We start from the raw sequence: 27,353 nt of genomic DNA on the forward strand, positions 1-27,353 counted from the left end.
ATTCCTCCGCGAGAGCTCTTGAAATTAGAGAATTATAACGAGGCGACGCCAAAGAACATGAAGTGTCCTTTTGAGAAGACGGCGAGTCGTTAGGGGATCCGCGTTCAAGACTGGACTTTTGTTTTGGCGAGTTGTTTTTCATAACCTCGATGCTGGACGCATTTTAAACGGCGCGCTCTTCCTAAAAGCAGAACTTAAGCGTTCCCTACTGTTCTCCATTCCCAAAGGTGCTTCGACTGGAAAGATCTCGACCAGTTCTACAGGAAGAAATGTTTAAACCATATTAAAGGAATCTCATTAGCATTTAAGTCTCTTTTTTTAGTCTTTCTGAGGCTGTGAACCGGGTTTCTGTTCGTTTGTTGTTTGTCCGGTGATGTATTGTATAATATTGCGTTGTATGCACTGTGCTTCAAATGTACTACCGGCTGTGCCTTTTTTTGTGTAAGAATTGTGTATTATTTTCTTGCTTAAATACGTTTTTGTAATAGACGAAATTCCATTTCAATATTGGAAAGAAAAGCTTTGTAACAAGCTTCCGGTTTTTCATTAATGAATTGATTAAAAAAAAGGGTGTATTCTCGTATTAATTTTATATATATTTTTTTGCTTTTCGAGAGTCAAGAAAATGTGCCTTGTGTTTTTAAAATAAAAGCAAGCGTTGAATGCGACGCGACACCTTGCGTTTGTATACGAAGCGCGCGCAGACGCACGCGCGAATATAACAAACAGACCACAGAGAGTTCGCTGTATGAAACAGACCATGTTTACTTCACTGATTAAGAGAAATAAATATCTGCAGTACAAAGAGTTAAACGGTCAATTCAGCCGACAGCTGGGACTGAGAGCGTCAGTGTTTCACGGAGGCGGAGCTTACAGGACACCACGCACTCACGCATGCGTCACGTATACACACGCAATCACGCACACATCCACGCACGCATCTCCAGAAACGATCGACTCCGATTTGACAATATTAATTAACATCTGTCAGTTTAAAAAAAAAAAAAAAAAACAACAGTCATCTAAAATCTGATAATTTCTGCATTCTTCATGTTTATAAATGCTGGGAAATGAAACATTGGTCCAACGCTGCTGTCAAAAGTTTTTTTTTGTTTTTTTGTTATTACTTTTTTCTTTTTATACACACAATATCGTATTCTCTTCTGAATAAAATCAAGCACAAATGTGGGACAGTCGGACTCCAACATGCCACATTAAGATACCATTATTCACAGAAGGGTCAATAAAAAAAAAAAAATCTTAATACTGTTATTGAAACTAGCTCATCTTCATAGCCATCGCTTGCATGGAGCCTTTAATGGGCTCTGTACAGTTACAGCTCTCCATTTTCACACGTACAACCTCACTTTCTTGCTCTTTTAAAAGCGTCGCATACACTCAGAAGCTACAAAGGAGCTCTATTAATAGAAGAAACTGGTTGTGATGATGCATCAGGAGCTCTAAAGGTCAAAGAAAGAATTAAAAACACATCTGGCATACAAGCACTTCAGTTCCAATAGGATCACTCTGAATGAATGCAAAAGGAGAGATGGTCCGGTTCTCAGTTCAAAACGTTGAGGTCACAAAGTTCCCGCTGGTCCAGTGTTTGTTTTTTTTTCCCACTCTCGTTTGCTGCGAGTCCACCCGGCCGAGATGGTCCCTGGTTCGCGTGACGCGTGGCCTTTGAGGAACAAATCCATATTTCCTTGAAATGATACGTTAAAATGTGAGGTTCTGGAATGGATGCTCCGAGTCCGTCGCTCGGTCTGAAGCGCAAACGCCACGCCAGAAAACCAAAAGCAAATTCAAAACACTCGCATAGGCATTCCACCTCTGTAAAACCAACACGACGACAAACGGACAGCTGCGATATCGACATTTTTTTTTTCTCTTCTCGACAGAATTATAATCGTTCTTTAAAAAAAAAAAAAAAAAAGTGGGACTGATGTGTCCACAAGGGTCGCCCCGAGAGTGAGGAAGTTACGTAGAGACAGTAGTCAATTAGCAGCAAAACAACCCCTCCGTCAATAAATATATACACGTTCACACACCCTAAGCGTCACACGGGGGAAGGGGAAGGGGGCGTCCAGACGAGGGGCCGTTGGGCGTTCTGGCTCAAGGCTGCATGCTGGATGACGGGACACTGGAGGGGGGGGGAGACAGCGGGTTCAGCCGATCCCCTTCATCACGCATGCACACGCGACAAACACCCCTCTCTCTGTGAGCGAGGGGGGACTAAGTCTGTTAGTCTATACAACACAGTCACGGAATAAGAGCTGTCGAACTGATCCGTCAAGTGTGTGAGTGTGTGTGTGTCTGTGTGTGTGTGTGAGAGAGAGTGTGAGAGCGATGGGCAAGAGCGTGAGGGAACGCAGCTTAAAACAGCATGCTCTGCCGTCTGTTCTTGCTGTTGCCTGAGAGGAGAGAGACGGAGGGATGAGAGCAAAGAGGAGGAGAGAACAAGGTGTACAAGGTTACAAAATGCGTTTTATAAAGAATCATTTTAAACATTCAGTCGAGAAATGTATAGCATTTATATAGAGAACGCGGCGTACAGTTACATAATCATTTTTAGAATTACGCACAGACAGGATATGCTAAACATTTGAATTTTAAATATTTCTGTAGTTCTAAAAGTTCTAATATTTCTACAGGAGAGAACAAAAAGTGCAAGGTTTCAATTCAAATATTTTAAATATGTGTGTGTGTGTGTGTGTGTGTATATATATAAAAAATACATTTTTTAAAATATCAAATCTAAATACAATCATATTAACAGCTATTGGTCTACACAATCATTGCCTCCTTTTGTCAGCTACAAATACTACTGACACGGGCCCATACTGACTGACTGCTATGAGTCTACAGGAGTCTCTGAACATAAAAACATGTTTAAAACAAACACACACCTGTCTCTGGGTACGAGGAGTTCCGGTAACCGGGGTCCCTCTGAAGCTGCACTTCCTTCAGTGTAAATATGGATATGTCTGCGCAAGCACAACATATGAGAATGAGGACACGTGAGCGTTTGTGTTTTGTTTGTGTTTGTGTGTGTGTGTGTGTGTGTGTGTGTGTGTGTGTGTGTGTGTGTGTGTGTGTGTGTGTGTGTGTGTGTGTGTGTGTGTGTGTGTTTGTGTTTGTGTGTGTGTAAAAGACACTCACTCTCTGGCAGTGTGTGGACACGCATGCCCAGACTCTTGAAGTAGGAGTGTTTCATTGATTCATCTGCAGAGATCCTCTTCTTGGATTCATACTACATGAAAAAAAAATAAATGAATAAAAGATGAAAGCCCTGTTAGACTTATAAATAGTAGTTTAGGTTTTCATAATGTTTTATAAGGATTAATGAATAAATAAGAAAGTTCGAGATAAAATTATTTCTTAATTATTAAATCTTTGTCTGTGCATTTAATGCAATCCATTGTTCTGGCACATCCTTACCCTTAGAAAGGACAATAACAGCTCTATTCCTTCGGTATCCAACCTGTAGATGGGAAGGGAGGAGAGCGAGAGAGATGTGACCGTCGGCAGGTTTAAAAAAATTAGACTGGCAAACGTAAGGAAGGAAGCAAACAGTCTCAGAAATTCCACAGGATATCCTGCTTTACTGGCACGCACACGGCTCTCTAACATACAACAGAGCACGCGCGCACACACACACACACACACACACGCAGCATCCGCACACTCACACACAGGCTTTGAGGTCATGGTCATTTGCTCTGTGCGGCAAGACAAACACACTAAAGCCACCGCAAAGACACTGAGCACACAGACTGCTAACAAACACACTGTATGAAAGAGCAGAGCAGTGGCTGGAGAGACACACGGGTACCTGGGCGCGTGATTGATGAAGGGCTGAGGCTTGTATTTGGGGAAGTTGTAAGATTTGAACTCTTCGATGGATGAGATGCCGGGCCAGTTGTCCTCTGTGGGTGTTCCTGCATCACACAAAGCCAAAACATCCATTTAACACTACGCTTTTTTTTTTTTTTTTTTTTTTTTTATTACACGCTGCACTACTTAAACTTGTTTATTGAAGAGGTGTACTGTTTGCATAAATTTACATTTTATATTAATGTTAATATTTTACACAATTTTATAGATATACCAAAAAAGCTAATCTATAGAAAAAGAAATCTGGGATAATGAGGAAAAACTGTAAAAGAAATTTCCATACATTTTTATGCTTTTAAGGATAACCTGCTTAAAATGTGACTTGCATTTATCCATTTAAAAGATGCTTTTATTTAAAACTACATTAAGTACTTTTTTTAATTAGTTCATGCTTTGCTGGGAATTGAACCCATGACCTTGGCATTGTCAGAATCATGCAGAACCATTGGAGCTACAGTAAAAAAAAGCAAACAAACAAACAAAAAAAAACAATCTGAATGAAGCTTTAAAAACTTTCCAGGTGTTAGACTTTTTTTTTCCCCCTCAAAACAGCCCAACGCATTGGGTGAGTGTCGGCAGAACAGTATTTGAGCTGAACTGTGTTAACCCACCATGTGATCTCACTGTTTCCATGCAAAAGTGTGTGTGTTTGTGTGTGTGGACAGCAAGCATGGCAGCTCAGATGGTTGCAGTTTGTTTTTAAAGCAGGTGAGAAGCACTTCTGAGACTGAACACCATGACACATCTGGTGTGAGTGTGTGTGTGTGTGTGCTTAATGTCGTAATGTCTGGAGTTGAAGTGTGCGTTTCATCACACAGGCTCTGAATTGAATCATTTAGAACTGGGTGTGAGTGAGTGTGTGTGTGTGTGTGTGTGTGTGTGTGTGTGTGTGTGTGTGTGTGTTTGTGTGTGATCGCTCACCCAGTAATCTGAAGATTAGATGCAGCTCATCTTCAACGGTGGATCCTGGGAACAGCGGCCGACCTGCAGCCATTTCGTAAAATATACATCCAACACCCCTGAGGAAGAGAGAGACAGAGAGAGGATAAGACGGGAGCGTACGGAGCAGGGCCGCATGTAAATGAGACATCACTCACCACATATCGATCTGCGTGGAGTACTCTGAGGATCCCAGCAGTACATCAGGAGGTCTGTACCATAAGGTCACCACCTCATTAGAGTATGTCTTAGTGGGAACCGACTTGGCTCGTGCCAGACCTACAAACACACAAGCAATTTTTTTTTTTATTATACTTCAAAAAATAAATTGCATATGCTGAACGAATTGTGTACGTTTTATGAATAACGATAAATGTATACTATTTTTTAATGAAAAAAAAATCAATGATATATAGTCAAATACATATTTTGAGCATACAAAAAATACAAATAAATGTCCACAAAATATATAGTACAATTTGCATACATTTTAAATAATACACAGTATTTATATGCTGAATAAAAGGTAATAAATAAATCTGTAAATCAATTAATTGGTATTAATTAAAAATAATAACACAAAATAAAATACTTAGTGAATATATAAATATTATAATATAAAATACATGCACTAAACAATATATAACATAAAGTGCATTAAAAAGTACATTAAAAGTACACAAAATATACCTACATTTGAAATATAACAGTTAATATTCATATATATAATAAAATTAAAGTAATTTAATAAAATTAAAAATGAATAGACTAAAAATACATTTTTATGTACAATAAATTACGGAACCTTTTATATTTGCATTTTTAAAATACATATACAAATGTACTGCATATAACAGAAATATATAATAAAGTCAGTACAACAGTGAAAAATACTATATCAAATATTTTAAAATAAAGCACCCAATAGCGAATATGTTCTGAATATCATTTATTTGACATCATAGCGTTAAACATACCAAAGTCTGCCAGTTTAAGTTCGCCCCTCTCATTGATGAGCAGGTTCTGTGGTTTGAGGTCCCGGTGCAGGACCTTGCGTCTGTGGCAATACGCCAGTCCTCTCAAGATCTGGAACAGGAAAATCTACAACCACACATGGACTACAGGTTAGAAGACCACAAACGTGTTTCACGTGTCGCATTGCACTAACACCAACAAACCAACCATTCATGATTTGTTCAAATCCATTCGGTGATGAATGAACAGACGCGGGACTGACCTTAACGTTGTGCATGCTCATGATGTTTCCACAATCGTCCATGTACTGCTTCAGATCCTTATCCTGCAGGAAGCCAGAGGACAAATAAATAAACGGAGCAAGAAGCAAATGGATGGGAACGAGAGGAGCAGCACGAGGCGTTCACTCACCAGATACTCAAAGACCAGAGTGAGGGATTTGTCTGTGTGGACAATATCATGAAGCGTGACGATGTTGGCGTGCTTTAAATCCTTCAATAATGACACTGAAAGAGAGAAAATGGCAAAATCGATCAGGGCAATATCAACGTCAGTATCTAGGCATCCAAAGGAGAGATTAAGAGAAAGAGATGGAGAAAGAGATTTGTCACCTTCTCTAATAGCTGTGCACGGAGCGCCCTCCTCGTGCTCCAACCTGATCTCTTTCAGAGCTACCAGGTTGTCCGTCAGTTTGCTCCGTCCCTTGAAAACGGTGGCATACGTCCCCTATGATACAATTATAGCAATGATTACATTTCAGTATGCAAAAAGTTACTAGGCATGTACCAACTGATGAATCATTTACGAGTATCATGCATCATCATGGAAAATAAATTATGAATTAATATTGCATCCTTACTGTAAAAAAAAAAGAAGAAAAGAAACAGTACTCTGAAAAAGTTTTACACTAGACATAACCAATTGATCATTTACTGACAAGAATCAACCAGTGTTACTGGTTAAAAATTAAGTGACCTAGCTAAAATTTTAATATAATACTTAAAATAATTGTAATAATTAAAATACAAATAAATCACAAACGTTTTACACTAGGGATCCAGCTATTGAATTAGTCATTTACTCATAACTATCAACTTAATGTTATATGCTTCAATAAATACATGATAAATAAATAAATAAATAGTATTTAAAAAATCTTTTGTACAGTCACACAAGTAATATACTATGAATGTTTTTAATGAATAATTTCCTAAAAATGATCAACAATCATTATTGAAAAAAAATTACGTTCCTACTATACTAAAAACAATTAAAGAAACAAATAGTACTTGAACAAATATTGTTATTAGTGCTGATTTAGTAATTGATTAATCGCATCAAAAATAGTTGTTTGGGTTGACATAATACATGTTTGTGTAGTGTGTACATTTACATATACAGTATTATGTTTTACACTAGAGATGTAGGTAATGAATTACTTACTGAAAAGTATCAAACTTAACTAAATATCGCATCTAAAAAAACAATAGTACTTTGAAAAATTTCTTATGCACAGAAGACTATGATCAGAAGACGACCAAGATCATGTCAATTACTGAATATGTTCAGTTACAGGATAAATAAGTTACAGGTGGCATGAAAACATCTGTTTGATGAGTCCAGTGTAAGTTCAAGACCACTACTCCCTTTTAAATGCACTTTTCTGACAGGGCGAAATAACCACGAAAGGTCAGAACTACCTCTCCCAACTTGTCCAGTTTGATGTAGGTCTCCAGTTTCCCAAAGCCGATTTCTGACTATAAAAAAAAGAGAAGGAGAGACGTTGCTTCATTAATGCGATCTGCTTAACGCCGAACAGGCCTGCATGTGTTCAGCAGACCTTATCAGCGAGAAACACGTGTCTGGAGTGTTGCTCGCTGTCTCTGATATCTGCAGCCAAAATCATTTCCCAGACAAAGCCATTAATCACACACGGTATTGAGACTCCCATGGGCACCAGGGGGCACCAGAACGCCAACATAAACCCCCTCTCCTTTATACACCGAGGGTTGGAGGTGGGGACGACATAGACGGATGACAGCTAAGAACAATGGATGCCAAGAAACCCAGACGCAAAAGCAGGGGGCTTTTCACATGCAAAACCCCCTACGTATACGACCAACAGACAAAGAACATGGTATGCGTCTTTGTGCTCGACTGAGAGTACGCCACAATGTTTGTAGAGACACACTAGGTTTCTCGTCCACGGGCCGGGTTTATCTGCAGCGGTCCGTGTTGTTTTGAAAAGCTAGCTGCGGACCGTGCACTCATTAACTAGAGCTGAATATTCTTCATACGTAATCTTTTACTCTTAAAGGAGCTAAAAATGTCCTTTACTCACTCTCTGGTCAGTCCAAACCCATTTCTTTTGACTATGGAGCTCAAAAGGTCTTCAAAATTGATCTACAATAAAAGTTTCAATAAAAGCATACAATAAAGTTTCAACCTGAAAAAAGCACTTAAAAAGTTGCCCGTACGACTTGTGAAGAAGTCTTATCAAGGCATATTATATGATAGATTTGTGTGAGCTATTATTGTAAGTCATTTTTAAAGATTTTTTTAAATCGTTCAGTTTTGTGGTGTAGTATGACCTGGATGCGATCATATAATTGCTTTTATGCAAAAGCGTTACAAGCTTTGATGAACATATATTAGCAACATTGCATTGATGACTAAAAGCACTAACATGAGGGTAATTTTTTAATATAATGATCCATCCTTTAAATAGATATAAAACACATTATGCATTTCACCAATAATTCTAAAATGCTACTGCTGTCAAACAATTAATTGCAGCCAAAATAATAGTTTTTGTTTATATGTGTGTGTGTACTAAGTATATTGTGTATATTATATTATATTATTGTTTATATATATTATATATATACATATATAATATATATATATATATATATATATATATATATATATATATATATATATATATATATATATATATATATATATATATAATGTACACAAAAACATTTATTTTGGATAATCTGACAGCACTATTACGAGTCAAAGGTTTGTAGCCTGTAATTTCATCTATTTAAATGTTTTAGAAAAAATAAAAACTGTGATGTTCTAAAGTTGTGGGTTAATATTTTTGCTCTAAAGGTTTTTGACCAACAATAGTTAAAATGAACGGCTTTGAATTGAAATAGAAATTTTTGTAACATTATAAATGGCTTCCTGTCGCTTTTGATCAATTTTATATATATATATATATATATATATATATATATATATATATATATATATATATATATATATATATATATATATATATATAGTTGGCAAATTAAATGTATTACTACTGACTGCAAACCTTTGAACGATAATCCAAATAATATAATATGCAATTCAAAGCGACAATGGCTTGCTGTTTGACAGCCGTGTCATAGTTTTAAGCCTGCCAGACTGAATAATCCACATAAACCTTATTGTTTTAAACACAATGTGGGGATTTATTCATCTTGAACACCATGTTGCCACAGCCATTGATGTCAAAAGAGAAACTTAATGTCGAGTCGTGTTGCTATGCAGCGTGGTTGCTAGGTAGATATCCCATCATGCTCAAACAAAGAGGCATATTATGAAACGTGACTTATTTACGTCTGAGATAAAATGCTATTTCAGTGAGGACGTGCGTCATGATTATGTGGTACACAGAAAGCACAAACACATAATTAAGGACAAATATGATGGCATTAGGAGGCAAACTACCTTTTAATGTCGTTAAACCTTTTAAGGGTTTATTTACGCAAACTCACCAGTGAGGCTCTGCGTGACCGTCGGCTGAGGGGCTGGTCAAACGGCGGGCTGCTCAGCTGCAGCTTTTCCAGGTAACCGTCAGGAATCCGGATATCAGCAGGCAAAGACAAGCGTTTATTCAGGTCCTGAGAATCAAAAATCGCACACACATATGCAAACAAGTCAGTCGCGAGGGACAAAATTAGCTCAGTTCATATCAAAGTAGGATTCCGGTTAATAATTGATGCTTGGTGACTATTCATTTGGGATGTGCGTCTCGCCTGAGAGCAGTGTGTGTGTGTGTGTGTGTGTGTGCCTTTCCTAAATAAGATTGCGTGACTTCATAAAGCCGTTCTCAAACCAGAGCATTAGCATCTTCCATAAATATCCCTCCATCACGCTTTGAATCTCCTTAATTTACATCTCTCTCGCACGGCTTTTTCCTCCGCCCACAGGCTACTTCCAAAGAAGCATGCAGCATGATATAATCTCATTGTACAGCATATCAGTCCGACACTTGCGTACAAGTACAGTCTGAATGAGGAGTCAATCAAATCAAAAGAAAAACAATGATACGTTGCAGTATGACATTTTTGATAGCATTAAAATCAGCACTTAATCTTCAATTAAGCACATTTACCCATGCAATTCTCATCACTTTAATGCAAAATAAAACAAATGAGCTAATTTTTTAAGTGTTCAGACAAGATGATTTTCAAAACGGTCATAGCTATGAGAATCTAATGAGAATGAAAGAATTTGAAAATAACATAATAAAATAAATAATAAATAAAATAAAAAGTAAAACACTAAAACACAAAAGTAAAATAACAATAAATTCTAATAAGTAAATAATAAATGAAAAAAAAAAAAAAAAGGAAAATAACACTATAAGCCTTGGTAATTATAATACTTGTAAATATTCTAAATAATTATAATACTTCTAAAAATCTAAATATTTAAACCAAAATATAACAAATTTTATAATGATAACCTGGATAGATACTTTTTTATTATATATGGATATTATATTATTACATGTTACAAAAATGAGGTTTTAGTGATAAAACTTAAAATAAATTTACTGAAAATAATTGAAAAATGCAAATGCAAAAATCATAACAGATGACAACATTCAATCATTTTCTTCTAAATGTTTTAAAAATGACCCGACACCTCTTCATGAGATTCACCTATACATGGTTGAATGAGTTCTACAGCATACAGTACCTATAGGCTTTCACACGGTACATGCAGCTGCAGTAACCCCATTCAGACAGCAGGGGGCAAAAGAGCACCGGACACAGAAAGAGAGGGGAACACATGGCCAAATAACTACTTTGGACTGAGGCTTGCAATTAAAACCCCGGAATAAGCAGCTTTAAATGCTTCATGTAGCAAGAGTGTGACGTGAATGTCTTGATGTGTTCTGATTTAAAAATCTACTTTTTCTATTTCAAAATCCTAACGGTGTTATTCGAACAGGGTTTTCCACCTTGTACTGCAGAGGAAAGAATAGAAAGTGGAAATGGAAGGAGCAAGGAGAGAGAAAAAAAAAAAAAAAAAGAACGAATCCATTGCTTTCAGATCCTGGTGTGCGGTAAGACAGAAAGCCAGTTATTAATATCAAACAGGAGCCCAAACTCGACAGACAGACACAGATGTATATGATTTTAAAACTAAGTCTGACACAGTACGGACCGAATGCGAGGCCTGTTTACAGTGATTTTTCTGTACTCACAGGAAATGAAAAAGCCACATGACGCATCCATCACAGCCAATCAGAACACATCTGACGTTTTAATACATAGTTATAAGGAGATTTCGGATCAAAGAAAATTCAGTGAATCCTCCAGATTTCTTAAGATCGTCTCGGCATGGAGGAAGAGGAAGAGAAGAGTTTACTAAAAGGACGCGTGAGAAAATAGAAAAGGATGAGAAAGAAACACAGCGGAGGAATCCCTCCACCTACCCAAGGCCAAAAATAAAGCTCTCAGTAGTGACACATCACCCAGTCTGAAGCTTTCAGGGTAACACACGCACGCTTTCGGCCTCCTCCTGTGAAGAAGTGAGCTTGTGGCAGGTTTGAGCTGCTGATTAATTTATGGCACACGCTGTATCTTACCTCCATGGATATACGCCGATGAGTTCTGGTGCGGAGACACACGCCGGTGGGCGATTGCACTTCGTCCGAGGACGTCCCTGAGGCCTGATCGCTCTCTCCATCCGAACCCATCTTCAAATTCTCATGAACAATGTCTGCGAGAGAGGAATAACAGGTTAAAAAAATGTAAATGTGCGACATATGTGGTGCGAGATGTGCTATGGAAAGAGTTTCTGGGAGGTTTTACATATCTGAATCCTAATACTCAGATTAGTTCACATATTATTACACTACTCTGAAATAAAACAATAAAAAGTTTGATATTTTTTTCATGTGTGTGTATATATCAAATATAGAGAAATAAAGAATTTTTTTATTATTATTTTATAATTTATCCAAATTTGATAGTCATAAAACATGATCACATGGATACTTTTGAATTAAAAATTTAAGATATGTCCCGTCAAAATATCTAATCACTAATCAGACTATATAAGAAAGATATTGACTCAGGATTCAGTGTGTTTGTGCTTGTGTGTGAGTAAGTGTGTGTGAGTGTGTTGTAAAAGCAGCATGTGATTCTTCCATGTCAGTAAAAGACTTTATTCATCATCATCTTTAAAAACACAAACACACCCAAACCTGTGTACAAAAAGCAACATACACACAGCACATCAAGCTGAATGTCTGTTAATAATTTTCCCGCAGTTCTTGATATTCATGAAAAGCGGTCAAGCGTGACACTGACACACATGCTCCGTTCGCATTCACGTACGCCACAATTCCTGAGAAAAAGACGCCGATTACACCGAAAACAAGAAAGGTGTGAAGGGATATGCACCGTTCCATGTGCGTTTTGTTTACACAGCACTTGTGTGTGTGTGAACGATGTCCTTAACTCCTCTCTATTACATAAAAGTATGATCCGGCTTATCTGAGCTGGCCCATGGGCCAAATCATGATGTAATGAGGGTTTAAAAACCACATGAACATTCACAAATTGAAAACCAGCGGCCGGGAATTAAGAGTCCCGTCCAGTCAACACGTGTTCATGTACATGTGCGTGTACACTTTTTTTTTTCTTTTAGTACTTGGAAAAGGGGCGGCCTAAAAGCAATGGAAAATAAAAGCTGTTCCGGAAGAGAACAGATTATATTCCTGCATAAAAGAGTGGCTGGGAACCAGAAAAAGACTGAAGGTGTGGTCGTGGCTCTGTAGTTTTATGGCAGGCTGTTTGCTGCTGTACGGCCCCCTCCTCCCTCACCTCATAAGGAGGAGTCCCCCAAGGGTGACATATCGGCCCGCTCTTTTATCTGGGCGAGGCAGTAAAAAAGTACCTAACCTGAGGGCCATCCATTACAACACAGCTGTCTGCTGCCTGTCCACTCTCATATCTACAGACCAAAGTGAGAGAGGTGAATCTATCTCGCCAAGTCATGTTTTTGGCCAAAACCTTAAAAAAATAAAATAAAACACAAACAGCAAAACAAACATAGTTTTTATGCAGTATGAAGGAAAGACAATGAAGCACATTATCCTCGTCATTGTTAAGTAAAAAGTGTTACTAGTGGTATATATATATATATATATATATATATATATATATATATATATATATATATATATCAAACAGTTGATTTAAGTAGTGGCAATTAGATCAGATTTATTATAATATATATTTAACTATTTTAGACTTTTTACAGTCAAGGTACTAGTCTTCTGTTTGAAAAAGAAAAGAAAAGACTGAGGGATAAGTAAGAGCTTAATTATATTAACTGAATAGAAATGAATGTCATCGCAAAAAATCTTAGGTGTCATGGTTTATGCAGAATATAATTTCTTGGTAATCTTCTTTTATATTTTGACTTCGGGGTGAAACATGACCTGGACATTTCTTCTTGGAGAGACACCAGGAGAGATCCAGTTTCATGACTAGTGCCCGCTGTGGCCTCGTTTCTGCATCCCGTTACACCAATAAAGTCTTTGAAAGAGAGAGATGGTGTGTGTGGGGAAGTGTGTGCAGTCGCAGGTAATGTGCCCTAGTTTTTTTTTTCTTATCCGACATACTGTGAGGTAACGAGTCGCTCTGTCAAATCACGCCACTTCCCTCAGTTCACTCTCTTTCCTGCCTTTCATCTCCTTCCACCTCCTCCTCTCGACATCAGAAGCACCGACATCAAGACCGAGACAACCTCACTTGTAATTTTGACGCGTGTCATCTGTCTGCCTCACCCCATCGTCTTCTACTGTCCTCCGGCCGCCTTTTACACACCGATGCTGTGAAGGTCTAGAATGCGCAGTGTTCTAGTTCCCCCCCCCAAAAAAAGCGTGGCACGGAAAAATCCTGCAAGAACGAAAGTGGGTCAAACTCTAATAAACTCCAGACTGTCTTTGACTTGGAATGCGTCCTATTTGAGGAAACTCAAGATGATCACTGAATGCATTTACTTACAAATTCCACAAACTGTGCCAAACAAACAGCCGCTTGCTGACATCACTGTTAAAAATGACGGGGGCCGGACACGTCTGGACGTGTGTCTGAGATGCTGGTAAATAATAAGCTCACGTATGGGAAGCACCATACACAAACACACACTCACTCTGAGAGAAGCCGGAACTGTTCAACTGTGACACACACTTCTTGTTCGATTGCCTCCCACTAAGCTACTCCTGACTCACTTCCTGTCAGAGTGTGTGTGTGTGTGTGTGTGTGTGTGTGTGTGTGTGTGTGTGTGTGTGTGTGTGTGTGTGTGTGTGTGTGTGTGTGTGAACGCCCACTCGCGCGCTTGCATGCATGCACACCGGGGTTAGACATGACTGCTCCCACGACGACAGGGAGATAAGGTTGAGCGGCTCACACACATTGCTTAGCAGGATTTTGCAGGGCTGGCAAGCAATCTGAAATAGCCAATTAAGTGAAAGTGGGCGTGGTCTTGGTAAATCCAGCATTGGTTGTAGGTGAGTGCGGCTTGAGTCATTCACAAGCGTCATGTGTGATTCACAAATGATCCATGATTAAGCAACCCAAAGGATTAAAGCAAGTATTTAAAACATTAATACTTATACATAATTAGAACAATTACTTTGAAAAGTCAATGAAACTAAATTACATAGAAGCATAAGAATATTTTTTTCTCTTTTAATAACTGTTTATTAACTGTTTATAAACTATTAGAAAATGTTTATATAAATATATATAGAGCAAAATATTAAAATGAATATTAAAATGAAAATACTAATTAAATTCCAAATTTAAAAATAAAAAGCTATTAAGGTAACAATAATAATAACAAGATTGACAGCAACAACAAATATTATAATAGTTTTAATAATTGTTATTAATCCTTAAAAAATGTAAACATTAAAATGTTGTTTATTACAATTATTATATTAACAAATATTAAATGCAATTCTAATTAATAAAAAAAATACTGAAATGATTAAAACTTGTAATAACTGTTAAAATAAGAATTACTAAAATTCATATACATTTTTGCTGTTTTGTAAAGTCCAACGCAATGGATTACTGCTGCGCATTATACTGAACAGTCCAAAGATACACATGATGAATTTTGCCTTTTTAAAGAAACGTGTTTAATGCTAAGTACTTCGTAATAGGTTTTTAAATAAAGGCTCTTCAAAACAGCCTGCAAGTGTGTTATGATTGGCCACTCACCGAGACGGCTGCCGTTTCGAGGCATGGCCATGAAGGACCCCAGACTGCCCCCGATGACACTGTGCGGTCGGCGCAGGGGAGGCTTCTTAAAGGAGCCCGTATACTGGTGCAAAAACGAGTGCATGCTGTGGGAAGAGGGCGGCCGGCCATTCCTCACGATGGGCTCTGAAATAACAACGAGACCTCCGTCAATACACACACAAAACATCAGTGTAATTGCATGAATAGATTTATATCATCATGTGCGCTAAGCAGTCGATACTTCATTAAAAGTATTACTTTACTGCACGAGGTTACGTCGAGGTCAAAGAGAATATATGGCAATAAATGGAAACCGGCAACTTTCTAGACACCGGTGATGTCTTAACATAATCACCCATATCTTTCGCTTTCCATCAAGCAGAGTGATGCTGGGAAGGCAACGCCTGCTGTGCTTTTCACTTTTAATCGAAAGACAAGCAAACCGTCGCAAAGGTGTCGCCATAGCAACATTTAAACCAATAGGAAAGCAGCTGTTGATACTGGAGCCATTCGAGCCCATCAACACAAGGCATGATAAAGCACCGATCAAACAAACTAAAAAGTTTTAATCAAAAGCTGAGTTAAATATTAAATAGCTGTTGATATGACAACGCATTAACAACCAATAGAACCACTGCCGACACTCGACACCCATGTGCCTTTCAGATAAAATATACACTGCATATATTAACTTTAATCAGTGACTGTAGAGGTTATATGACCATCGCAGTGTATGTGTGTGCACCTGTCCCTCCCACCTGTTTTTGCTCACACCACCTGTCCAGTCAACCAACCCCTCCTTGAGCACGCACACACACACACAAACACACACAAACACACGCACGCACACACAAACACACACACACACACACAAACACACACACACTCTCACTCAGCACCGAACTGGTACTGCATTACATAAGGAGATAAAGAGCTGCTCTCTGGGATGTTGTAATCTAAAAGTCATTCAGACCCTCTCAAACACTCTCTGTTTCTAAACAACCCAATGGAAAATGACTGTCTTATATAGTATTTAGCCCACTGATTGTCCTATTAAGTCATATCTGTCTAGGTCAAATACTGGAAAAGCATAAATATCCTAAACACTTCAGAATGTTTTCACAATATCAAACTGTTGTTGCAAAATAAAGACAAGAGAAGGGGTCAAGTCAAAAAAGCAACAGCTTACTTCTAACATAACCGTGAAAAAGGCAATAAAACACCAAAACAAAGCCAAAAACAAGAGAATGAAAAAACAGGTAGACTTGGGTTTTGGAGTAACTAACATAACTAAAGCAAAAAAAAAAAACTAAAATAAAAACAAACAAAAACAACAGGTTTCATTTTAAACTTTAGGAATTTGAGTAAAAGGGTAAAGTCAAAATGCAACCCATGTGATTAACATGAGTAAAACAAAAATCACAAAACAAACAAAAAAACAGATAAATAAAATCAAGCCTTTGTACGCTGGAGTGAAGGGGTAAAGTGCAGTTGCGTTCACAAGCCATTTTACTTTTAACATGACTAAAACAAAACAAAACAATATAAAACCAAATACAGAACACCAAAACAAAACAAGAAATCTAACCAAAAAAACCCCATTAGGTTGGATTTCTTCCTTTGAGGTCTGACTGCATTGTGAAAACTGGTCTCTTTATTAAGATCAGAGGGCTTGATGATGTCAGCAAAACAGAAAGTCATTTCACAGGCAGAGAGCGAGTTATTACACTGCAATGAAAGATTACGAAGGCAATCATTTTTGTCTACACACAAAACAGTAGATCAATAGCCCCAATTCAGATTCCATGTTAAACGATGTTGTTTGCAGACTCTGTTTTGATGCCCGAGCATGAAATGCTGATGTTGTCGTATCTTCATTTATTCAGAGCGCTCTCTCTTTTTCACTGTGGTCGCTCTCTCTCTCTCATATCTTCCCACACCACAGCTGTGTCTCTCATTACAACAGGCCTTTCAACCTGCTTACTAAGGACAATCCAACAAAACACCAGGCTCACACACACACACACACACGGCGCAGGTCTGATCCACCAAAGCCCATGTGGTACAGTTCCACTCGCGGCCAGCTGCGCACAGGGACTTTATTTCCATACAAGCATCATGGAAACTCTGGAATGTTCCACGGCCCATGCTCAACAGGTCGGGCGGCGACAATATGTCATGCTGTCAGATGCAGGAAGGTCCCGTCGACGGCTTCGGAGGGTGTGCGACATTGACAAAATAGCGGAATCTGGACAGACGTTTGCTTTTTTTCACACTACAAGGAACATATCATTGTCATTTTTCAGTGCATAAGTATATAAAATGTAAACTCTACGCCTATCCTGTCTTGTTGCTAAGCAACTGCGCTCCCGAGGAAAATATTTCATGTCAGCAGAAGCTCTTGGGCCCAAAGCGAGGTCGGGTCTATGGTTGCTGTGCCGACAGTCTCCGGTGACGGGCTCTTAGGGGTCTTTGCGGAGCACCCTGAATGCCAAAATGAACACAGCCAGACATAAACTCGCTCTCTTTTTCTTCCTTATTGTGATGGAGCATGCCTTCTGAGAGTGTTCGAAACGTAGGGGAACTACGAAGCACAAATAAACACAAAACCACACGCATGACTAAAAAATAAGTTTAGCGAGGCAGATGGTGCACATGACTGTCCTGTTCTGCTAGCACCAGACCACAAACACGAAAAACAAAGACTGACTGAAATTTAAGGAAGCAGTACAGAAAAATAACTTCTTAACTTATCAATTATAAAAAGACAATAAGTAATCAAAAGGTGTTACTACATAAATTTTAATGTTAATTTACAAAATACTACAGAAAAATTAAATTAAATTTTTCTTCGTCCAAGCTAAACTGTACCTCTTGCATCTGACATGTTGCTGACTGCACAAAAAAAACGTTAGATCTTAAGTTTCGTGCGAAACCTTAAAGTGTGTAATTTTCTTCTGAACAGTCTTCAACATTAATGAGATGGAAACGTCCATTCATCTGCTCTCGTTTCCATATTGCACGCACATCTTTCCTGAGGGCACGGCGGGACTAATAAATCAAATGGCTCACTCAATTTATAATTAACACAGAACTCTTAAATCTTTAAATTAAATAATGATTCTTTCAGATGTCCCAACAAACCTAATGAAAAATACACCTTGCAGCATTATCTGAAAATAAAGAATTTATTTATTCGTTTAAAGCAACGGTTATTTTACGGTCGTCGTGGTGCATAATATTCCTCTAAACGTCATCCCGGCGGCTGACCTGGATGAAGCCGGCAGAAGATAGAAACTCTTGCTAATATGTGGCTTAAAAGGAAAGAGTAAAGAGAGCGGCCTAAGTTCCTTACGTAATGGCAGGGTCTTCATAAAACATTCATTAGTCTGCCTAAAAAAAAAAAAAAAAAAAAAAACGGCTGGGTCAACAGCACTGCCATTCCACACATTCAACACACAGACCTAAAAACATCCTCACTGTCAGTGTGCGCACGCGGAGCTGAGTGGGCATGTTTAGACCGCTCTGCACTCACACTGCTGAAAGAGTGCAACATTCATGTAAAAAAAACAAAAAAAACCCTGCATTCTCTAGATGCTAGTGGTAGCGTTTCAGGCATGGGTTTTTACTGCTGTCAGAATAATGTCCACAAGGTTATAAATGTCTGCAATGCATCGGCACACGCAGATAAGACCATGTTCATCCAGATATAAGGATAAACACTGACTCTGAGCCAAACACTAATACTAAGCTGTCTCGATATATAGGCTGCATACACTGCTAATGTTTAAGGCAGCAGAACAGAATCTTATAAATGACTAGACTGAAGGATTAACAGTCACTAATAGAGCTCCTCAATTTAAAGCTATGTTCATGCTTGATATTGACTTAAGTGGTAGACAAATATATCGCCAATGGCAATATATTGGCCAATATATGCACATTATTTTAATAAAAGATTTATTATTTTAAGTTAACTTTTCTCTCAGATTATTCCAATTATTTATATAAGAATTATGTAAAATAATTACAATGCATTGCAGATACTGGCATCAAAAAGGGGGTTGTGAATGGGTTGCATTGCTAAATTGCAAAACAAAACAAAAAACAGAGGATACGCAGTAATTGGGTCATTTTTAATGAGATGAAACTATTTTCAGTACTGAAAGAATCATCTCAGCCATATGTTTTTGTTGATCTACTTGAATATCATTGACGGACAGGTTTATGTAAAACTACATGTTTTTCTGTGAATCAAAATGTACGAAATCATACCAGATCACCTTGTAGTTGCTTCTCCTCATGAGATCAGGCTGGGTTATAATAAAATTCATGCTCAGAAGTAAACTGCAAGCTCACCCTAAGCTGAATGTGTCCTATTTCAAGGGTGATTTTCAATTCAGCATGAAGTTTGAGGCAAAAAGCCTCGAAAAGGCATTGCTGAACCCAGTTACCCTACACTGAAGAACGTTTTGACCACATTTCCCATTCCAAGGTGCTCTGGGTCTGTGCTGAAACGGCCATGGTAGTTGAATCTGCGCTTTCGATAAGCGCGGTTACTGTTTTACCTCAGTCGAGCGCTCGATATGCCCAGCGGGTGTGCTGGGAATGGAAGGTAAGCAGAAATGCACTGGAACTCGCGCCACACTGGCTTCCAGTTTACACAGAGTCTCATTGTACAGTATGAATCCGTCTGATTCCAGTCCATCCGTCAGGTTGGGCCGAAGGCATCAGAGCTAATTTAGTCCGTCTCTCACAAGCTGTCACATGCTCCCTTCCTCTCATTCTCCTCACAGGGGTGTCATTGCTGTTACGCAATTACTAGCTCGCTGAACATATAAGAGCGAGGAGAAGAAAAAGCACTCTGAGGAAGAGGACGGGGAGTGTTTTGCTTAGTTTCTTTTCAACTAAAATTGCATTGCTTCAGGCGTTCGGGGCTGACTGGAAGCATGACAGCGGACTCTTTCACATCAGTCCTGGCTCAGCACTGTTTATGGTCATAAAAATGATGCAGGCTTCGTTTATGACAGATCAGAATGACAGGTTTTCAACACAGCTTGAAATGGCTGTGTCAGGGTGACTAACGCGAGCTAACGCGGTCAGCATGCAGGCGGAGAAAATAAAATACCCGTGGTCGAAACACTGTGAGCACAGAGAGAGACGAGGGATATTTTGGGTTCGAATTCAAGTTAAGACATGATGTTACAAAAATAAATTCATGTCGCTCATACGAAAAACAAAAAAAAGGTAACAGTTCAGAAAAACACAAGCTTGTCATTACGGTTTTAAACACTCCTCTAGAATGACCTGACAGGTAACTTATATTAAAACCGAAGTAGTTATGAAACAAGTACAAATTTCAAGTTATTTTAAGGGATTCAATTAAATGCGCTGGATTTATTCCTGCAGATTTCAGAAAGAAATACAAGGGTCCAGTCACTACTCTAATGAAAATCTCAGAGGTCATGCCAAAGCAAACACGAAGCCGTCTTTCACATATCTGCAAGAATGTAGAATATTTGTGGTCCTCAAATATTAGCATAGTGATATTGACACAGCAATATATAAGTGAACTAAAGATGGAAAAAAAAGTGACAACTTGACCGTTAAATGCATGCCAAACAGGTTTTCTACGCTGCAGCGGTGTGTTGCATCATACGACAGACTTAACTCAATTAGTTGTTAGAAAATCTAATAATCAGTTTATAGAGCCCCTGCGTCCCCAGTCGTAACACAAGAGGCTTTTTTCCACTCCCGTGGACCTCTTCCAGGTTTCCAGAGCTCTTGTTCCACAAGCTAATCAAAGTGCTAATAAATCAGCCTCTAATCTGAACTACTTAACATTAACAGTGACCCTGCACACACAATATAGACACAGCAAACAATAGAGAAGGTAGAGCGCGCGCACTCACCGCTGTCCTTGCTGCTGTTCTCCTCGATGGTCATCTGTTCCGCCAGCTCCGAGAGCGATTCATCGATCGTCTGGCTACCACGCAGGGTGAGCGACAAACGTCTCTTAAACCTCTTCATCCTCTCCATGGGCCTCTGAGGCAGGGGGGGCCTGCAGGACACACGCACGCGGTGTTAATCATCACGGGCCTGAGAGTATCTGAGGGTCACGCGGGCATTTCATTAAAAGTGAATTTATTGCTTTATTATTAAGTTCTGTGGCACCGGAGGTTGCACCGCTGACTCACGTCTCAGGACAAAGTAACCGACAAAACCAAAAAAAGAACAATACAATGCGTTACATTAATCTTAGTTTACTTTGTACAAATGCGAACGGTTTCAGAATATTTCGCACTTGCATTTTAGAATGGGTTTAGGCTACGGCACGGAAATTATAACGATCTTTCATTACATTTCAATTAGGGTTTCGTGGCATTCAGTGCATGTCAATTAAAATTTACTGTACTTCTCTTCCAGGAAAGCAAACCAAAATACTGATGACTCAGTAGTACGCACAGGCATATACCAGTAAAGTACTAGAAAGAGAACATCCCATCCCCCCGATGCTACTCTCTGATTAGTAGATTAAAGAAAGAAATTATGGCTTGCTGGTGAAGTGATAACCCTCATGCTTTCTCATTTGCTTTTTCAACCAACAATTTCTGCAATTAATCAATTTTGAATGAGATTTTATTGCTTTCGGTGTGGTTTTAAATTAAGAGCCCTTCACCAACTTCCTGTTTCAAAATGGAAAAAAATGCCTGTCGAACCATTTTATGATGTCTTAAATATACTGACTAATAGGAAGGCCTCATTTAGGTATGTGTGTGTATTAGTAAGTTCCTGTGGGATAGTTTTTAAAACTACACAGCAGGCCTTTAAAACTCACACGACACGCACAAAAAAAAAAAAAAAAAATCCACATTAATAATCCAAAAGGCTTTTAATCAAATATTCATGAGACTGTATTTAGTTTTTATAGGCACTTCAACACATGGTTGTGCATTTTTAAAACACACACTCCCACGTGCACCATAATTCCCTTTACACCAATGCATTTTCTAAATATAAAATGACAACAATAAAACACCAGGTCTATTAACAGTAAAAAACAAAAAAAGTAACAAAACAAATAATTATAATATGCGGGTTTAAATTCAAATGTACAAATGAGAAATCTATATAAAATAAACATTTCAAAACAATTTAAAAAAATTTAACTTTATTATAGAATTTTTTTTATAGAAAATTTTAAGAAATCATTCAAATAGAAAATGTCTAACATATAAGTAAATTACTGTAAATGCATGTAAATCAATTAATATATGATATGTGTATACATGTATGTGTGTATATAATATACATGACATTAACTTTTATTCGGAAAATAATATTCAAAGATGAATAAAATTCTAAAAAAGTCAAAGATGTAAAAGCAGTATTGTATAAAAAATTATTGTATTAATATAATAATATAATGAGTGTAATTTTAATATAAACGTATTAAAATAACACGCTTATAAACAAAATGTGCAAGATAAATTTAAATGAACAAATGGCCATGCATTAAAATAAATGTAAAGGCTGACTACACCTCATATTATATCCTAATCATTATAAAAAAAAAAATAAAAAAAATCAATCAATCAATCCATTTTATAAAAGCTATAAAAATAAAAACAAAAACTTTCAGCCATGCACAATTCTTAAAGCTTTAATGTGTGTGTGCTCGTGTATTTCTCTCAATACACGCTGACTTTGCACCATTTTAGGCAGGAAACACCTTGCTATGGGAGGCAGCGGGACTCTTTCTGTCCATTGTATTTCTCCGTCAGACTTCACACGCCCAAATTCACACAGGACTTGAAGGTTCGCTGTGTTCACAAAGCAAGGTACAAACTAAACCCTCCAAGGTTCTCCTAGTCTATCCAAAAGTACAGTACACTCCGATAACATTCGCCCCCGTTCAATCATACGTATACACAAAAGAAGATCAGGCTACAGCGAGATGACTTTACTCAGGTGGTGTCTGATTTCAAGACGCCGCAACGAGGAAAAAGTGCATCCAAAAAACACGAATCTGCCCCCAACTACAGGAAACGGCCGGCCAGAGCATCTGTGATTGGTTCCTCCCGAATACAATCATGCACACGCATGCACGCCATCTGTCTATCCGACACAGTCTAAAGAAAGGGGGGCCGCGAGCTCCCATATGAAGGATTAGACTGCTGCTACAGGCCAATATATAGCACCGACGGACGGTTAAATGTGCATGCTGACAGAGCACATCTTCTCAAACAGCTGGTATCTCACTCTGCTATGCAGAACGGCAGGGTCTGGACACACCCTGTGGCCATAAGCGTGTGTTTTCATGGGCTTGTGTTTGAACAGTTGGCATTCCTGTGTCAGACCTGCCAGGACAGGGCACAACCAGCCTGAAAACACACACACACACACACACACACACTCTTTAACACTCGCCAAAGTCACCATCCCTTTCAAGACATGCAGACATTATTCCCCATCATTCAGTGTCAGACTTTGAGGTTTGGCCTACAGGGACTTTAAGTCATAAATAATACATTTATAAATAATAAATAAATAATACATTTAATCAAAAAATGCACCGAGGTTAATGGGATAAAAAAATATTTTTAGATTCTTAATTAATACATTTGAAATAAAACGTAATAAATGTATCGCCTATAAAAATACACTACGCCATTTAAAAATAGTTTACATATACAAGTGCATATATATAAAATTAAATAAGCCATACATATTACAACATTACACAACTTAAATACAATATGTAAAATAAATAAATAAATAAAAGATTTTAATGTAAAAAAAAAGCAGAAAATAGATCAGAGTATTTAGCTTTTATTACAATTTTTTTAAAAAGTAGCTACATTTTAAACTAAATTCATCTTGCAATGAATCAAGATCTTCCTGAAATAAAGCTTAATTTTACATTTTTTCTTCAATTTTGTAATATGAGTGCCAAAAGATAGGACATCGTTAACATCAATGCTGAGATATGTACTCTTTTACTAATTACTAACATTTTGTAATACGGATACAAATAGATAAAGAAAAATAAAATAAATACTTTGGACGTTTTATTTTACTCTAGCCTGAAACAAAAGCGAAACAGCTCAAAATCTCAAAACTGTCATCTTGAACTACATTTTGTCATCTTGTTCTTATTGCTGTTGCTTTAAGGCACTTTTAGCATGATTATAAAAGGTCGATCACTTTGCGTCATGGCTTCTGTAAAGGTTTTTATACTCCCCTTGAATAAAAACTACAAACACTTCACAAAAGTGAGTGAACAGGCCATTTTCTTGTTTTGTCTACTTCTTATTCGGCAGGACACTGACACTGCTGTTACAGTGACACTCAGCATTGTTGGCCAATGAACGAATAGCTTTGGGACAGTGCTGTCTATTGTCACCCCGCCCCCTCCCGCCATTAACCCCCCGGCCTGGTGCAATATCCGTCCCCAGACAGCAGCTCTTCGGGGATCACGCTGATAGGAAAGTGGGCTGCTGGAGGGGGAAAGCAGGCCGCATTCAGACTGATATTGAAAAATATACAAAAACACTTAAAGGTCATTTGATATGCATGTTGTAGACAGGGCTTGTGGTCTATGGAGATTATATAGTGTAGATTATTAAGTGTAATCAACAGTAGACATCAATTTTAACTAAACAACAAAAAAAAAAAAATGGAGTCCTTTTTATGGTTTTGATCAGAAATCCTGTAAACAATTTACTGGACAATAAAATAACTATGTTTTAGAATATTTTTAACATTTTATTAATTTACAGCATCATTACTCCAGTCTTCAGAAATTATTCTAATGTGCCGATTTGTTGCTCAACAGTTGCGCGGCTTAATATTTTGTAGAAACTGTAACAATAAAGTCATATTATAATTATATTTTAATTTAAATCACTGATAAAAAAATTCTATAATAACTACATTTTTATTTAATAATTATATTTTAATTGAAATTATGTTGCTAAAATTACAAAAATTTCATAAAATTCCATTTGCGTGAACTTTAAATGTTCAATTTCAATCTGATTAAAACAATATTTCGTCTCTTTAATAGTAAATTCTCCTGGTCTAAAGGAAACTGAACAAGTCTGAAGTTAGAATAGCTAATTAATTATGACCTAGAAATACATAACAGCAATACTGCTTGACTTGAGCAACAACAGTGCAGCTTTTTTAATATATTCTTCAACATAAATTTTAAGATCTATATACACAGTTTGTCAGATACCGCTAAATCTGTCGTGCTATTGTCCATCTTTCTGTTCGTCTCCACACGTGTAGTTTTACAGTCGTCCAATCATACACGAGCACGGGAATCAAACGACGGGAGAGAATCTGCTTACATCCCCCGGGCTGGGATTAGCCCACCTCGCCTGTACGCGCTCCTCTCGAGAGATAAGGCGTCTTTGTGTGGGACCGAGAGGGCGTATTACCCACACCATAACAAAACCCTCATGCGCCTCGTGCGGGCTGGGGGCGGCACGGGACCGGATAATGCATCCCAAACTCACAGCGGCTTACTGAAAACAAACACAAGCACTCAAACAAACTTGCAGAGCTTGCAGACGTTAATGCTTTTAACCCAATAACTCACTCACACACACAAACAAATCACCAGGGCCGGCGTTGATGAATTCTGAGACGACCCCTGCAGCCGGGTGGCACCACGGGCCGAGGGTAATTAGAGCGGAAAGGCCTGACATCAAACATCACACCAGTCATGAGCCAGAGGCATCAAACAACAGGCTAATTAAGCGCAGCCTGGAGACACAGAAACTGGGTTAGCCAGTTAAACAGACACACGGAGATGTACACAAACACAACTACCGATAATTCAACCTGCAGGACGCTTTGTGATGCAGACACCTTGAGTCATTCAGTTCACTGAAGAGAAGTGTGCAGTTACCCTCGATCCAGATGATTTTCAAATAGAATAACAGAATAATTTACACGCGTAAACATTCAGGCTCTAATGACTTGGGCCGGTCACGCATTTATAACGTTACAAAAGAGTTGAAATAAATGCTATTCTTTCAAACTTTTTGAGAGGGAAACGCCACAGAAATATTAATCAGTACAACTGCTATAAACACGGATAATATGAAATATTTCTTGAATGATTTCTAATGAATTCTAAAAGATCATGTGACACGGACAACTAATGTAACGATGCTGAAACTTCAGCTTTGCGTCAGAAGGACAAATTATAATTGAAATATATTATAAAATAATATATATTAATATAATATAAAACTGTTGTTTTAAAATGCAATTATTTTTCACAATTTGTAAAGGTTTGAAAAAATATAAAAAAATATAGGATCTGAGCAAAGAGTGAAATAATCTAACTTCTACAGTGTTAAATAATATTAAATAATATACAAAAAATAGACTGTCCCAAAAATGCATGATATGCAAATGTGCTACAAATTAAGATATATTTGATGGTTTTAATATAGATCATTTCTTAAAAGTGTGTGTGTGAATAAATAAATCAGATGGATAATACTATCAAAAATTCAAAATAAATCTGGTTCACAGAGACATCATGCATCCTAAATGAAAAATCCCCAAAAATGTACTTAAATTCCTATTTTTTTCCATAAAGATTCCCCTTGAAAGTCTACCCAACTGTTTACCCTTTACGTAACTCGTAAATCATAAGGGAAGTCTGGAAAACACATCTCAAATCTCAAATGAATATTGGAGGAATCTCGGTTTAGATTGGCAAGCCAGGGTATTTTCGATTCTCTTTCTATCTCTTCCCACATACACACAAACAAAAAGTCCATTCCCATCGCCATGGCAACACGTCTTTCCTGCGACTTCTCAGCATCTTCTTTCTCACAGATCAGAATCTGTAATTTACCCCTCCGTACGCCCGAAGAGAGAGAAAGTGAGAGAAAGATGGAGCGGCTGACTGAGTGGGTGAGCGAGCAGCACAAAGCAGAAGCGAGCGAAAGAGAGAGA

At 37.9% G+C, this 27,353-nt stretch overlaps 1 protein-coding gene across 3 annotated transcripts in view; it reads right to left on the reverse strand.

Annotated features, from left to right (window-relative positions):
- Window positions 1–740: 740 nt before the first annotated feature.
- cdk17 (cyclin-dependent kinase 17) overlaps window positions 741–27,353 on the reverse strand; it is a 41,150-nt gene continuing 14,537 nt past the window's right edge. The window contains exons 2-17 of one of the 3 annotated variants that reach the window (XM_043236335.1): window positions 21,281–21,429; window positions 15,348–15,512; window positions 11,693–11,826; window positions 9,588–9,713; window positions 7,512–7,568; window positions 6,423–6,537; window positions 6,223–6,317; window positions 6,074–6,136; window positions 5,814–5,937; window positions 4,995–5,115; window positions 4,819–4,916; window positions 3,836–3,941; window positions 3,442–3,484; window positions 3,163–3,253; window positions 2,910–2,987; window positions 741–2,414 (exon numbers count right to left, since the gene is read on the reverse strand). In XM_043236335.1, the coding sequence (XP_043092270.1) occupies window positions 2,377–2,414; window positions 2,910–2,987; window positions 3,163–3,253; window positions 3,442–3,484; window positions 3,836–3,941; window positions 4,819–4,916; window positions 4,995–5,115; window positions 5,814–5,937; window positions 6,074–6,136; window positions 6,223–6,317; window positions 6,423–6,537; window positions 7,512–7,568; window positions 9,588–9,713; window positions 11,693–11,826; window positions 15,348–15,512; window positions 21,281–21,407 (1,581 nt within the window). In that variant the 5' untranslated portion in view covers window positions 21,408–21,429 and the 3' untranslated portion in view covers window positions 741–2,376. The remainder of the gene's footprint in view (window positions 2,415–2,909; window positions 2,988–3,162; window positions 3,254–3,441; window positions 3,485–3,835; window positions 3,942–4,818; window positions 4,917–4,994; window positions 5,116–5,813; window positions 5,938–6,073; window positions 6,137–6,222; window positions 6,318–6,422; window positions 6,538–7,511; window positions 7,569–9,587; window positions 9,714–11,692; window positions 11,827–15,347; window positions 15,513–21,280; window positions 21,430–27,353) is intronic. The other 2 variants (XM_043236333.1, XM_043236334.1) reach the window with 2 other exon arrangements.

The sequence above is a fragment of the Puntigrus tetrazona genome, chromosome 4 (assembly GCF_018831695.1).
Source record: "Puntigrus tetrazona isolate hp1 chromosome 4, ASM1883169v1, whole genome shotgun sequence".
NCBI classification, from domain to species: Eukaryota; Metazoa; Chordata; class Actinopteri; order Cypriniformes; family Cyprinidae; genus Puntigrus; species Puntigrus tetrazona.